Raw genomic sequence first — 14,302 nt, 5'->3', positions numbered from 1 at the left:
TGAAAGTGACGGTCACCCACTGCGTCGTGCACAATTGGTACAAATAAAATTAACGCTAGATATCAGTACGCACTTGCATATGTGCGGAGCATACTTTGGCATAAACCCACGAAAGAAAATTTATTTTTACGTAAATGAACTGGCAAATTAATTAGCTAATTTTTTTTTGCCAATTTAAATTTTAATTCCATTTTGCAAAATTAATTTTACGCTTTTTTTTTTTTTTTTTTTTTTTTCATCCTTGTAACTCATCTGAACAGTTTTAGTATCCCCCCTTCCCTGTCGTGACAAACGAACGAAAGCAACAAAATCGATTCACGTCGCATTTACCATTACGTATAAGATAAAGGCGAGGAAGGAGAATCATCGCTGAAACTTTTGCAAGCCATCTTTGCAGTACAAATCTCAACAGGTAAGAAGTAAAAAAGCAGAGGCATCTGCGGCGCTCGCCTCACCCGATGCTTAGGCGCGCAAATACACCTGAGTATGGTTGTGAGTATCCACTGCGTATGCACAATGGAAACGGCGTAGAGGGGTTGTAAAGCGCATGATGGAGAGGGATGGCAGTTTTTTTTTTTTTTTTCCCCGTGAGAGATGAGCTGAACAGTGGCTTAATACTGTTGTATGAATGGGCCTACGGATGGGGACCGCGAGAAGAGGCTTTGTATTTCCCGCCACCATGGGAGGGGCCAATTTACATTTCTGCTTTCCCCCATGCAAACCATTCATGCCTTTTTCGCTTCCCCCCACGCACCGCAGCTTTCGCCCAACAAAATGCCAAAGAAACGCAGAAACGGAGGAAGGTCCAAGCACAACCGAGGCCACGTGAACCCCCTGAGGTGCTCCAACTGTGGAAGGTGTGTTCCCAAGGACAAGGCCATTAAAAGATTCAACATCAGGAACATCGTCGACACGTCCGCGCAGAGAGATATAAAGGAGGCATCCGTTTACTCCACATTTCAGTTACCGAAATTGTACATCAAGCAGTGCTACTGCGTTTCATGTGCCATTCACTCGCGTTTTGTGAGAGTTCGATCGAGAGAGCAACGAAGAGTGCGAAAGGAGACATCCAAGCACGTCAACCCATCGCAGTTGTAGGCGAGAGGAGGAAGGAGTCTCTCCATGGAAATTAGGGGCGAAGGGATGAACAGTTCTCTTCATCGAAGTTACCGGTGAGGGATTCCCTTTCTTTTCCTTCCCCTTCTTTTTTTTTTTTTTCTTTTTTATACCATCACCACGACAGTTGCATGTACAATCGCCCAATGCACACGCGCCGTTTGCGAACTGTTTAGCCACTGCGCAAGTCTGTCTCGGAACGACGACCACTTTGTTTTCAATGCAAATTGTCGAAAAAACGCACAACATTAGCAGTCCCCGTTTAGGGATGAAGTAAAAAGGAAGCAGTTATTAACATAGCATAATTTGGGAGGTATAAGAGGCTACAATTTGGCCAGCTCCCCCCCCAATTGAGCAATGCCTACAGGATGGGCGAAATTGGCAGAGGGGCATATGTCCCCTGAAATGTGTACCCATGTTTATTCATAAAGGGGTTATCAGTGCAAATCAACGTGGTGCTCGTTTTTATCTACTTTGCGGAAATCGCCTGAACGGTCATATTTTTTTTTTTTTTTTTATGACAATTAGGAAAAAAAAAAAAAAAAAAAAAAAAATAGCTACAGTTCGCTACAGTTAGCTAGCTATATAGCTAACTAACTGCTGCTGTGAAGGTGTACATACACACAAACGAAGGGCCCCCATTTATGTTGCGCGCTGGGGGAAAAGCTGGACCGTGCCAAGCAGGTGACCTGCACTGTGTACCCCCACAACGGCAACCCCCTCCTAGGGGAGTAGCTGCGAACGGATGTAGCTCAACAAGTAAAGCTTAACCTCCTCCTCCGACTGGGGAATGAACGAAATGGCTGAATTGTTTTCAAAGGACATGTCAAAAATGGTGGTTAGGTAGTAAGCATTTTTTTTCAAGTCAAAACAGTAAGCTGCAATTTTTATCTGAATTTTGTCAGCATCACAGTATACCACTTTTCCCCTAAAGGATACGATAGAGTTGCAGGGCACAGGCAGGATGTACTGAATTTCGTTTAACTCGATGAGGACTGGGCGAGCAACGTAGTGCTTGATGATGGTCATGGCGTGACAGAAGGAGAGGTAAGCGAGGTACCCGCCAAAGGTGACGTTGTGGATGTTTTTAAATTCCGACGATATGAAGTTCTTCGACTCGACGTAAGAGTCTTTGCAGTAGAAGTTGTTCTTCCCCGTGTAGAAGGCCACGTCGTTTGTGTCCAAGATGTGTCCGAGGATGGGCAGGGCGTTTGCTCCGGCGCCTGCTGCTGCTGATGCGGCGTTCGCTCCTGCTCCTACTCCTGCTCCTACCCCCGATGCTGCCACCGCTCCTGACGCGGCCGATTTGGCCTGAACGTGGGCATACTCAAAAATGTCCGTAGTTCGGTACTCATTCTGCTCATGGGTCTTTTTCTCCACTGGCGTGTTTTTAAAATAATCCAGCATGAAGTTCACATCCTCCTGTCGCAAAAACTTATTCTTCACATCCTTGTGGTTAAACAAATTTTGCACATCCTTGAGGTGGGCCGCAAAGAGACTTACCTGCTCGTACTTCTCATTCTGGTGCGAATTCACCACAGGCACAACTTCCTGCGGTTTGAATGTCAAGCTGTTTATATTTACAAACGTTGTGTATATGTCGAAAATGAGTTTATCCTCTTGGAAGAAGTCCAGCTTCAATATGTACGAGGTGTTCCCCGAGTGGACAAGGTAACAGTTGATGGTCAGAGGTTTTTGCTCGTACAGGGAGAAACAAAACTCGTGGTGCAGTTGGCTCTTCTCGTACACCTTCAGGTTGTTAAAGAGGACTGTGACGAAGTTGTGCTTGTCGTTTTTTTTGTATCCCCCTATGCTGTGTCTGTACACAACGTCTGCGGCGAGCGTGTCGATTATCTCGATGATGTGTTTGTAGAAGTACGCTCGGTCGAATTCGTTCAAAACGGGGATGTTAAATTGGATGAAGGAGTTTAAGAAGTTTGCCCCTCCGGATGCGCCAACTCCGCCGCTAACCCCGCTAACTGCGCAGTTAACGTCTGCGCTGGTCTCCCCCACCTTTGGGGTGGCGCCCTCTCCATGGTTACTGTCCCCATGAGGGGGTTCGCTTCCCGTAAGGGAGGCATCCCCTCCACTTACTATGTTTCCCTCCCCGCCAGAGCCCCTACTTGCCACCTTAATTTGGATGCTCTGCGTGTCTATCTTGTACTTATGCTTCAGCATGAAAAAGGTGAGGGGGCATGACTTCTCAATTGGAGTTACGTTCAAATTGTTTCCAGATAGATGAACGTGTAGCTTCTCCTTCCTCAGACTTAGCGTTTTCTCTCTGAGCGCTTTGAACATTTCATTGTTGAGCGAGTCCAACTTGAGGGTGGTTTTCCCTGATGTGGCCATTCTCCTTAGCGGTGATAAAACAGTGGCGACGTTGGAGTTTGTCAGCACTTTGAGCTTTTGCATGAATGTTCTTTCGTTTTTTTTGCTGTTGTTGCTGTTGCTGTTGTTGTTGTTGCTGCTGCTGCTGCTGCTGCTACTGCTGCTGCTGCTGTGTGGGTTTGCCCGGGTTGGGGTGGGAGGAAAACTAATTGGGCGAGGCGCATGAGCTAGGGGTGGAAGAATAGCCTGATCCGGTTGACGCTCCGCTGGTTAGGCGTAGTAGCAACTTCGCAGTGTTCGAGCATTAATGGGGACAACTCGAGCGCGCCGTTGGTTCGCAGTGGAAGGGAGGGGAATACATGCCTATGCACGGCTGTGTAAGGCTATGCGTGACTGTGTATACCTATGCATGACTGTGTATGCCTATGCATGACTATACATCCCTTTGCATGACTGTACATCCCTGTGCATACTTGGGGGCTCCCCCGTGAACTGCGCATTCAATCTGGAGCCTCGCACTGCTACAGCGTAACGATTCCAACTAGGGCTGACTCTTTGCAGGGACCTATTGGTGATGCGACTTGAATCAAATTCCGGGGGAAAAAACACTTCACGGGGATGAGCCTTTCTGCATAATTCTACACAGTATGTTCTGTCACGTGCAAAAGAGTATATATGCACTAACGTTCAGTGCAGGGGTGGAAATACAAACGGTTCGTGCTTATGTGTACTTATTCACGTGCGTACGCGTTCGTTACTCAGTGTGACTATTTTGAGCACCAAATTGGGGATCGCTTAACAAACGGCTGCTTGCGGACCCCTTAGGATTGCAGCGAAGGAAAAGCGGCAATGCTGTGGTCCGTTGTGCATACCGTTTTGGATGCACCTAAGTGGTGGGAGGGGAAAAAATAGCTAGCATGAACAAATGTGCCTCGGTCACTGCTGCAAATGGGCGGCTCAAAAGAAACGTTGTCAACGCAGCTGCGCGAGATGTATGTAGATATAAATCGGGGAACAGGAAAAAAATAAAAAAAACAAAAAAAAAAAACATATTTTTAATTTTCACCCAGTGCAGAAGTGGGCCCTACAGGGGAATTAACCCTTTATGTACTTCTCACAGTGTGCTTCTCCTTCACAAGGGGAATCATTTCGTCCTTTTGGTTGATTCGCGTGGAAGGTGTTTCCCCTTTCGCGCATGGATGTGCGTACGTAGCGGGGGAATGAGTTCCCTTTTCCCCACGCTTTTCTGTTCGTCTTTTCGTTTGCGCCTTTTGGCGAACGACTCCGTTTGCTCGCCGGTGGTACGCGCCGAACTTGTGCAAATTAAAAAAAAAAAAAAAAAAAAAGCAGTTTGCATATCGCACCGTGTTCGCTTGATTGCCAGTTCACTAAAATTTTAAAAGTTCAAAGGTGAGCGAAACGAAAAAGAAGGGGAAATCAACAGGAGAAGCAATTTTAATCACCGCTGTTCGGAGCAGTATCGTTTAAGAATCTTCTCTCCTCCCAGCTGACACAAAATCGCACAGGGATATAAGCTATTCCAGAAGGCGCACGCTGTTAGTGAGGAAAAACAGCAGCACAGTCAAGTCAGTCCATCCATACTTTGAGGAAGCATACCTGGAAGAGGATTCCCCCCGTTAAGCAAGAATCAGGTGAGCGTGTGAGTGAGCAAAAGGGGGATATTCACATGCCAGTGTGCTTACTTGAATGGGCATACCGGCATTTGTATGCACACATTCGCGCACACGTTAGGAGACATCCCAAAGGTGGCCATTTGGAAAGTATGCGCACCGGCCGGGGAAAAATAAAAACCACAGTTGTGCTGGTGTAGACCGGTCGAATTGTCAAACAGGGGAACGTTCAAAGGTTCACCATTCCACCGTTAATTCTTAATAAGTGGAGAAGCAGGCTGTGTGTGAGCGAGGCAGTAGTTGCCAATTTGCAGCTAAAAAATAGCTACTTGCCCCCAATGCGCACTATTTTGAAAAATTTACCTGAACAAGAGTGAAAAAAAAAAAAAAAAAAAAAAAAACACCTTTTGGCTAGCTCCTCCCCTTTGTGCGCCAATTTTTCCGCATTTCCGGGGCGTCTGACGTATGTGCAGAGTGGCCCGTTGCGGGGGTGGAGGGGCCACCTGTAAGAAAGCGTGTGTGTGCTCGATTTGAGAAGGTCACCTCTGCCATATTTATATATTTGCTTATTTGCTTGCCCATTTGCTTGCTTCTTCATTTAGGTATTTTCCCATTTGGGTGTTTTTTTTGCCTATTTGTTGCTCCCCGCGAGGCGGCACGATGGACAACCTGCCGTGGGTGGAGAAGTACAGGCCGAAGAAGCTGGACGACATTGTGCACCAAACGAACGCGGTGTCGATGCTGAAGGAGGTGGTGCGGACGAAGAACATGCCGCACTTGATCTTCCACGGGCCGCCGGGCACAGGGAAAACCTCGGCCATCAACGCTTTAGCGCATGAATTATTTGGCAGAGACAACATAAGCGAACGTGTGCTGGAGTTAAACGCGTCAGATGACCGAGGGATAAATGTGGTGAGGGAAAAAATAAAAGCGTACACAAGAATAAGTATAAGTAAAAACAAAATCAACAGCGAGACGAATGAAACCTTGCCTCCATGGAAGTTGGTCGTTTTGGATGAAGCAGACATGATGACCGAAGATGCACAGTCAGCCTTGAGAAGGATAATCGAAATTTATTCCAACGTAACGAGGTTTATATTAATATGTAATTATATTCACAAAATTTCTGACCCGATATATAGTAGGTGTTCCTGTTACCGATTTCAAGGCATCCCAATTAATATAAAAAAGGACAAGTTACTTTATATATGCAAAAGTGAAGGGATTAACATTTTGGACGATGCTTTGGATAAAATTATTGAGACCACTCAAGGGGATTTGAGAAGAGCAGTGTCCATTTTGCAGTTATGCTCATGTATTGACCCCATGATAACGCTCGAATCTGTGTTGGACGTTTCCGGTTTGCCAGCGGATGATATTATTTCTAAAATTATTGATGCGTGCAAAATGAAGGACTTGAAAAATGTGGAGAAGGCTGTGCAGGACGTCATTGAGGATGGGTACGACGTTGCGTACATTTTTAAATCGCTCAACAATTACTTTGTTATGAATACGGAGTACCAGGACTCCGTGAAGAGCCAGATTTTGTTGGAGCTGTCTCGCCACGACTACCGCCTGCACAGCGGGGCCACCAAGTACATCCAGCTGATGAGCTTCGCCTCGTCTGTGCACTCGCTGTTGAACGCGGCCTAGCGGGGGGGAGGGACACACAAGGGAGGTGGCATGCATTGGGGAGGAGAAGCAAACAAGGGAACCTTCCTGTGCGTGTAGCCAACCCCAGCAGGAGAGCGTACGGCGAGTCTGACGCTGTCCCCTTTTGGGGACTCACCAGCCGGCCGCATTTCTCCGTTCATTTCGCTGCCTAGTACCTCCTTTGCGCTTTTTTTTTTTTATGTCCAAATTTTTTAATCTCACTGACCTGACCGATGACCGCTCTCCATTTAGCATTCCCCTGTAAGGCTAATTAAAGAGGAGTTTTTTTTTTTTTTTTTTGGCCCGAAAGGGGGATGAGGGTGCGCACTGTGAGGAAGATCTGCGTAGAATTTGGCGCAGGAGGGGTGGCCATCCGTGTGCACATTTGGCCAATTTGACAAGGCGTAAAAATGGGTCAGCTCCTGATGAAGGGATTACGCCGATAAGGGGTGGAAAAAAAGGTGTCAAAAAAATGTCAAAAAGGGAGGGTTAACTGTGGGGTAGCTACAAAATAGCGATAACTATGCGGTGTACAGACACTCGCCATTCGCCACTCGTTAAGTGTTTTTTTTTTGCCGCTGAGAAAGTTATTCGGGTTAACTGGAAAGTGCGCACATCGGAAGAGCAAGCCAGCCCACATGCGCGCCGCAAACACTGCAAACATTGCAAATGTTCCGAAGTTGTGGGGGACGAAGCTGCCCCGCAGTGGAGGACACCCGCGAGGGAGGGAAGACACACTGCAGGTATGAACCCTTGGGGGAGGAACAAAACGAGGGCGATGACATGATGGAACTGAGCCCTTTGGAAGGAGGTTATACTGAGTGGTTAAGGGGAAAGGTGGGGAGGAGCTGCTCTGAAGAGATGGAGACCCACGAGGGGGAGTGTAATGAAAGGACGGCAACCCATTATGCGTACGAACAGGTGCGCAACAAAAACGAGCAAAACGAACTGAGGAAGGAACAAACGAAAGTGACCCTCTTCAGTGTTAACAGGTGTTTCAAATTAGTTAACGATGGGGTGTTTCTTCTTAAGATGGCCTGTAACCTGGGTGGAGAGACGGAATGGAAAAATTTGCCCCGTGGGCCAGCTCACACCGTGGCATTCATTTGGCTGCTCTGCTTGTATATCACTTCCCTTTGCACGTTTCACCTCCGGAAGTTTTTCATCGTGCATATGATTCCGGAGGAGCATCACGCCTTGTTTAGTCTGTTTGGCGTGTTTAAGAAGGTAGCACATTTTCGGGGGGAGGAAATCCCCATTTTGTGTTTCTACAGCAGGATGGAGAGGACCTACATGATTGTAAATAAATTTCTGGAGGACATTCCTCAGTTTTTTTTGTATCTCTTGTGCGTTTGGATGAACGGGGGAGGTGACGTGTTGTTTTTCCTTTTCTGTCTCGGTTGCTGGGTTCTTTATATTGTGATTAGTGTATTTTATCGCGGGTTGGGCTGCCCTATGCTTGGGGCGATGGCTCGTTTGTTCGTTTCGGCGTCCCTGGTGGAGTGAGTCACTGTGTGTGCGGGTGCGTCACTGCTTCGTTATGTTGCGCTGCGAATCCTTTTTTTTGCAACCACTCCAATGGTTCTCCCCTTGCCCCTTCCCCCGCAGGGATGTCCTCATCGAGTGGGATGCGGCGCCAATGAATAAGTTTTTCTGTCTCTACGGAGGGGCTGGTACGAGAGACACGCAGAGTGATGGATTGCTCTCCTTTTTATTCCTACCTCATTTGTTCCTACGTTTGTTTTGCATTTTTCCGATTTTCCATTTTTTCGATTTTCCATTTTTCCATTCCCCCCCTTTTAGTCTTTTCCGTGTGGTCCCTTACCGCCTTGGCGACGGCGCCCCTCGTGGGAGCCCCCTGGACGGCACGTAATGGCAAAGCGGGGGGAATTCCCACCCACTGTGGAGGAGAGAACATTGCGCATGACCGTATCTGTAACCGTGGCTATATCCTTTGCTTCTTCTCCTCTCCCCCCCTTCGCAGTTGTCTATGCCCAATTCGTAGCACTGTTGCTTTTGTCGTTGGCCTTCCTGCTGTCCTTCCTGTACGTCCACTTTGGTGCGAAGCGAAGATTTTACCTAAACCGGTACTACTGCCTAGAAGGGGGGGGATATGAAGCGGCAGAATGGGAAGCTCGGTGGGCACTACTGCCGTGGTAACAACTGAGTGAGAAGTCCGTTTGTGAGAATTTCCCCCCTTTTTTTTCTTCTTGGGACATTCTAGGCGATACGGGGTGGCGCTGCAAAGGCTTCTCCGTTGGGAGATGGTAAAGGGAGAAGCTTAAACGGCGTGTCCGTTCGTGACAGTCCCACTTTGCTTTGCGTCCCTGGATGGGTCTTATCCGTTGTGGGGATGGTCGAGTCCCCTACATCAGGGGAGTCGCCATTTTTTCGCATTATTTTGTTCGCATTATTTTTGCACATTTTTTGGCATTTTTTGCATTCTTTCGCGTTTCTTTCAAATGGGTCTGCTTATGTACACACAAAAAAAAGGAAAACGTGCGGCGTTGCAGGTAAACACATGAGGACGCATAATCGTAACTGTATACACGCCCATGTGCAGGCATGCACAAGCGATGATAAGTGGTGGGAAGGCATGTTCGGGGGAGGCGCTCAAAGGGAATCAAATTTCAGCCGCTATAATTCCTCCTACCTCCCTACGCAGGAAGCGGCACGATATAAATTCGCGCACAGTCACTGCTCTACGTAGGTGTGAAAAAATTAAAAATCAAAAAAAATTGGGACCGCCCACATGCGTAGAGGAGTTGCCCTCCCCCCAGGGGGGGTACCCTCCGTCAGTACAGCGAGGGGAAGTCCACATCATACCGCTTGCTACTTTCCAGAGTGCTGTTCCCCTTGTCAAATCGCCTTTCGTAGAGGGTTATATCTCGGCAGTATTCCAGTTCCTCCATGGCAAGGAGGGGGTCGCTGTGCTTTTGCAGGTAAGCGGTAGTGGGCATTGGCCCGTTGGTGATCGCGTTGGCCGCAGGGGGGTTCCCCGTGGAGGGCGCCTTCGCAGTGGTGGTCACAGTGGGGATCGCTGTGGTGATCGCTGGCCCAGTTGATGACCCCACCGGGGTAACCATCCCCTTCGCCATTCCACAGGGCGCATTTTTCTTTTTCTTCCTTTTGGAATTCCTTTTCTTCTTCCCCTTCGTTTCGCCGCTATCGGTCTGATTGTCCACGTTTGAAGGGGGTCTACTTGTGCCTCCCTCATTTGGGCCGCCTACACTGGCAAGCGTGCCGGCACTGTCCTTCGTGCTGGTGAGCGCCCCTCCTAAGGGGGTACTTCCAAATGGGGTACTTCCTGATGGTACCCCTCCCAATGGTGCACCCGGTGGTGAGTCCCTCTGGTGGAGCGGCGGTGGGGGCAGTGCCTCCCCCTCCCGGTGGGCGGCCTTTCTCCCCTGCCCTTCATTTGGTACACCCCCCTGAAGGGGGCAAGCGTTTTTTTGGTCCCTCTTGGAAGCGCTTCTCACACCCAGCGCGCCTTCTTCACTTGCGTGTGGTAGGATCTGTTCTTCGGGGGAGCCCGCTGACTGCGCAACGCAATATGGTTGCTGGTTGGTGGCGTGGGTTCCCCCCCCCTTGACGCTAAACGGGGGAGCGCCCGGTTGTATTCGCCTTCCTTTCTCACTTTCCACATCGGCCGTCTTTTGATTTATATTCCCCCAGAGGTGCCCATCATTTGTGAAGCAGCTCAATGGGGGGGTGGCCACCAAGGTGGCGTTCGTCATTGTGTATGCATTTGGAGCAGCAGAGGAGTTGCCACCCCTTCCGTTGTCCTTTTTCTTCCTCCGAGAGGTGCCTCCCCCGCTGAGGGTAGCAGCAGAGCTGTATGTGTTTTCCATCCCCCCATGTGGGAAGCCCATCTGTCTGGGCACATCAGCAGCGATGATGTTGTTGTGGGTGCCATTTGCCCCCTTTTTCCTCGAGCCGTTATGAATGCGATTACCCATGGGTGGTTTGTTCTTCTTGCAAACGTCTTGGTTCATTTTGCTGCTTAAGGGTGTAAAGTGCTTTCCTTCGAATGCTGTCCGCACTACGTGGGGATGCTTAACTGGGTTATTCATTTGGGTAATCGCCTCCACGTGGGTGACGTTGGTGAGGCTGTTCTGTTTGGGGTGATTCATCAGGGTGGGGCTTTTGAAGGAGTCACTTGGGGGGCTTCCACTCTTCAACCCGCAGGCATACCCGTCACTGTTATGCGCATCGCCGCTGTAGGTGCCCGCGGGGTAGGCCCCATCGACGTAGGTACCACCGTTGTGACCGCCACCGTTGTGACCGCCACCGTTGTGACCGCCACTGTTGTAACTGCCGCCGTTGTAACTGCCACCGCTGTAAGTGCTATTGTTCGGGTCGTACTGGTTGACGCCCAGGAGAGCGTCCTTGCCTGCGTCTCCCCTGGTGGAATTACCCACCACTTGCGCTTTGCCACGATTGGAGATGACCGCCCTCCCCGGTAGGCTGCTCACACTCTTATAATGCGGGTAACATCCCGCAGCCGATTCGATGGGGAAGGGGAAGGAGGCACCCGTTTTGGAAAAGCTCGACTGGTTCTGCACGTCGTACATGTAACTTGTGAAAGCAGTTTGGCTGCTGGGGTAAAAGCTCGGCGGGGGGGGAGGTACCTCGTTCGCCGCGTTTGCCCTGCCCATATTCATATTCATTTTCATATTAACATTGCTATGTGCGTAAAGGTGGCCGTCGTGGTTGCAGAAGCTGGTCGCGTACGGGTTGGTGCCCGCCGAGGCGTAGGGTCCGCTCATCGAGCAGGCGTAGACGTTGTTAAGGGATGTGCCGTAAACGCTATTCGCCGCCGCTCCGTAAGCGCTATTCGCCGCCGCTCCATAAGCGCTGTTCGCCGCTGCCCCGTAGGGACTTCCAACCGGCATGGCGAAATGGCTAGCTGGGGGGACATCCTGCACACCGTTAGAACCGTCTCTAAACAAGCAGTCATCCGGGACCCTTAAGCTGTTTTTCTTTTTATTAAAATTGGAAAAAATCCTCGCTCGTATTTTTTTATATTCCCTTTCTCTCTGCTCGAGCGTCTTCTGCGATGTGTCTTGTTGCCAATTTTTTCCCCCAGTTGGGGCACTTCCCATGGGGTAATTTCCCCCCCCTGCGTATTTTTCGTACTTCATTTCGTTCCTCTTAAGGAGGGTTATTTTTTTCTTTGGCCCTCCGTCTGGTGGGTTCTTCCTGCTGTGGTTGGCACTGCTTGGGGGGTTCGCACTGGTCAGGATGTCCGCTTTGATTGGGGGGCCCGCTTCGGTTGGGTCCTTTCCCCGTTGAGTATCCCCCACGAGTGAATCACTTCCATCGATGCTGCCTCTCCCGTCGGTGGTGCCCCTCCCGTTGGGGCTCTCCTCCCGCGCGGGAGCCTTTCGGCTGGACGGGCCCTCCCCTTTCGGGTCGTCCACCTCGTGCCAGGAGTCGTACTGCAGGCTGCTTCCGCCTTTGGCCGCTTCCTTCGCGCTGCCGTTTGAAGAAGCATTTATACCCCCCTGAAGGGTGCTGTCTTTTTTTTTTTTCTTCTTCCTTTTTTTTTTCTTTTTTTCGTTCGAAGGATTTTGAGAGCCGTTTGTTGGGCATCCCACCTGGGGTGCTTCCGCGTCGGCGACGGGGTTGTCTTCTTTTTTGGCCACCTCCTTATTGGCCACCTCCTTATTGGTTACCTCCTTATTGGTTACCTCCTTATTGGTCACGTCCTTATTGGTCACGTCCTTATTGGCCTTGGCTTCGTCGGCCCCGCCTCTATGGGCCACCCTTTCGGCGTACGTTTTGGCGGAGCCGCTTGGAGCGGTCATCTTCCCGGCAGGGGGTTGACTCTTCTTTTTTTCACCTGTGTTGGTGACACTTGCTCCCTTCGTGAGGGTCTCACTGAGTGGTTCTTCTGCCTTCGGACTGGTGTCCGTTTTAAAGGGGGGTTTCACTACAAACTGCCCGTAGGAGAGGGTCCCCTCAAGGGTGCCCTCCTCATGGACCACCATTGTGTTATTCCTTCCGTTTGAAAATTTACTTGTGACAAATGCATGGGTGCCATTTTTATGTTGACTGGTTGCGTTCCGTTGAGTCGTCTCCCCCGGTTGAATGCCACTCTTCTCATTCATCCCGTCTTTCGGAGGGGGGCAGGACGTAGCCGTGTGGCTGGTATTTGGCCCCGAGATCTTCCCGCTCGTCATGCTGGCTTGGTGTGTAGAAACGATTTTCCACGTGGGTATGGAGGTTTGCGCGGTGCATCCGGTTGCGCGTCAGCTCTGAGCGTTGGTGTTGCCCTGGCGTTCACTTGGCCTGGCTATACGTTTAGGTTTATTTTTAATTTCCTCTTCTCTTTCTTCTTTTCCTTTTTCGAGCAGACGCGACGTTATAGGACTGGCAAAAAATCGGAAGTGGTCATTTCCCCTTCGAGTGCCGTTGTGGGGAGTAGGGAGAGAGAGCAAAAGGTCTGGTGTGCGTTTCCTGTAGGTCCCCGTGTGTATTCATTTATTTATTTTACTTTTTTTTCGATCTTTCAGTGGGTGTGTAACTGTTCCGTAAGGGAGAGGGGACAGTGGGGTGTATCTCTATGCAGATTGTTTTAAGTACGTCTGCGCGTATGCCCCTCACGTTGCGGAGTGAAGCGGGGGAAATTCGATCGACGTTTTGCTAATCGGCGGACTGCTAATCAACGGTGTGCTGATCGAGCGCGAATCATTCCACAGCTGTGAGGTGCTTCGAGGGGGAGATGCGCCGCGAAGCTGTTACCCGTTTGTGCTGGCGATCCAACTGCGCCCAATGTGTGTCACTGCAAATTGGGAGCGATCTCGATGGGGGAAAAAACCCGCTCGGGAAACATTTTCGCGAGGCCTTTCCTCTTCAACAGGCAAAAATGAAGATTAAAAGAAAAAAAAAAAGGCGGCACGAAAAAAAATGATATTTACATAAAAAAAAAAAAAAAGTGAAATGCTTAAATCGTGGCAGTTTTTACCCGGTTGGAAAAAAAAAAAAAAAAAAAAAAAAAATATCCAGAATGGGGTTAGCAATGGGGAAGGAGCAGCCAAGCGGGAGGAAGCAAAAGGGCATGTGCTGTTCAATCCCAGTAGGGGAAAAAACAGGCGCACCATCCAACTCGCACCCGCGTACAGAAGCACACCTCTTCTTCTCATCCCGTTGCGTGCGGATACACTCCCCAAGGCATACGATATACACCTGCGTACTTTTTTTTTTTTTTTTTTTTTTTTTTTAACCTCGTTCGGAGGGGGAAGAAACGTACAGGGAAAAGGACCCCAAATAATTTGTGAAACACTGAAGATGGTCTTGCAACCATTACGCTACTGAGTGAAAGCAGAGATGAGTAGTGTGTTCCCTTCCAAGAGAGAGAGGCGACGATGGGGGCAAAGGAAGGGACAACCCGATTGTATGCCATGGGGGGGATAAGCAGTGGTGAGAAAATGAACTTCCCCCCCCAACACTCCACCTTATATGCATCGTGAGTAACGCACGTGTTGTGATTCCCCCTCTGCCCGGGCGGCATCATGCACAGCCCATGTGCGGGTATTCCCCAGGTTGGGGCAAAAAAGAAAGAAAAAAAA

At 49.5% G+C, this 14,302-nt stretch overlaps 5 protein-coding genes across 5 annotated transcripts, besides 10 other annotated features; 3 read left to right on the top strand and 2 right to left on the bottom strand.

Annotated features, from left to right (window-relative positions):
- Nucleotides 1–202: 202 nt before the first annotated feature.
- Nucleotides 203–226: a microsatellite.
- A 10-nt stretch (nucleotides 227–236) lies between these two features.
- Nucleotides 237–1,413, top strand: PVX_002650 (40S ribosomal protein S26, putative). Its single transcript, XM_001612819.1, has 2 exons — nucleotides 237–412; nucleotides 760–1,413. The coding sequence occupies exon 2, from the start codon at nucleotides 775–777 to the stop codon at nucleotides 1,096–1,098; it is 324 nt and encodes a 107-aa protein (XP_001612869.1). The 5' UTR covers nucleotides 237–412; nucleotides 760–774; the 3' UTR covers nucleotides 1,099–1,413.
- Nucleotides 1,414–1,635: 222 nt separating this feature from the next.
- Nucleotides 1,636–1,660: a microsatellite.
- Nucleotides 1,661–1,839: 179 nt separating this feature from the next.
- PVX_002645 (hypothetical protein, conserved) lies at nucleotides 1,840–4,214 on the bottom strand (the record flags this gene model as incomplete). The annotated part of the gene is made up of 1 exon (XM_001612818.1): nucleotides 1,840–4,214. Exon 1 carries the CDS (start codon nucleotides 3,526–3,528, stop codon nucleotides 1,840–1,842), a length of 1,689 nt encoding a protein of 562 aa, XP_001612868.1. The 5' UTR covers nucleotides 3,529–4,214.
- Nucleotides 2,330–2,401: a microsatellite.
- Nucleotides 3,539–3,606: a microsatellite.
- Nucleotides 4,215–4,453: 239 nt separating the features above from the next.
- Nucleotides 4,454–4,482: a microsatellite.
- A 277-nt stretch (nucleotides 4,483–4,759) lies between these two features.
- Nucleotides 4,760–4,780: a microsatellite.
- A 661-nt stretch (nucleotides 4,781–5,441) lies between these two features.
- Nucleotides 5,442–5,466: a microsatellite.
- Nucleotides 5,467–5,735: 269 nt separating this feature from the next.
- PVX_002640 (replication factor C subunit 2, putative) lies at nucleotides 5,736–6,728 on the top strand (the record flags this gene model as incomplete). Its single annotated transcript, XM_001612817.1, has 1 exon — nucleotides 5,736–6,728. One exon carries the CDS (start codon nucleotides 5,736–5,738, stop codon nucleotides 6,726–6,728), a length of 993 nt encoding a protein of 330 aa, XP_001612867.1.
- A 1,173-nt stretch (nucleotides 6,729–7,901) lies between these two features.
- On the top strand, nucleotides 7,902–9,364 carry PVX_002635 (hypothetical protein; the record flags this gene model as incomplete). The annotated part of the gene is made up of 4 exons (XM_001612816.1): nucleotides 7,902–8,074; nucleotides 8,337–8,401; nucleotides 8,532–8,597; nucleotides 8,713–9,364. 4 exons carry the CDS (start codon nucleotides 7,902–7,904, stop codon nucleotides 8,886–8,888), a joined length of 480 nt encoding a protein of 159 aa, XP_001612866.1. The 3' UTR covers nucleotides 8,889–9,364.
- Nucleotides 9,365–9,523: 159 nt separating this feature from the next.
- Nucleotides 9,524–13,613, bottom strand: PVX_002630 (hypothetical protein; the record flags this gene model as incomplete). Its single annotated transcript, XM_001612815.1, has 1 exon — nucleotides 9,524–13,613. The coding sequence occupies exon 1, from the start codon at nucleotides 12,911–12,913 to the stop codon at nucleotides 9,524–9,526; it is 3,390 nt and encodes a 1,129-aa protein (XP_001612865.1). The 5' UTR covers nucleotides 12,914–13,613.
- Nucleotides 12,241–12,278: a microsatellite.
- Nucleotides 13,614–13,696: 83 nt separating the features above from the next.
- Nucleotides 13,697–13,722: a microsatellite.
- Nucleotides 13,723–13,917: 195 nt separating this feature from the next.
- Nucleotides 13,918–13,944: a microsatellite.
- Between the last annotated feature and the right edge of the window lie 358 nt (nucleotides 13,945–14,302).

Source organism: Plasmodium vivax, chromosome 4 (assembly GCF_000002415.2).
Source record: "Plasmodium vivax chromosome 4, whole genome shotgun sequence".
Taxonomy (NCBI): Eukaryota; Apicomplexa; class Aconoidasida; order Haemosporida; family Plasmodiidae; genus Plasmodium; species Plasmodium vivax.
The sequence above is the reverse complement of the archived record's forward strand: the minus strand, read 5'-3'. Positions and strand labels throughout refer to the sequence as shown.

What these genes read in the sequence shown, in the direction of transcription:
- PVX_002650 (XM_001612819.1), top strand. Translation starts at nt 775, where the DNA reads ATGCCAAAGAAACGCAGAAACGGAGGAAGGTCCAAGCACAACCGAGGC.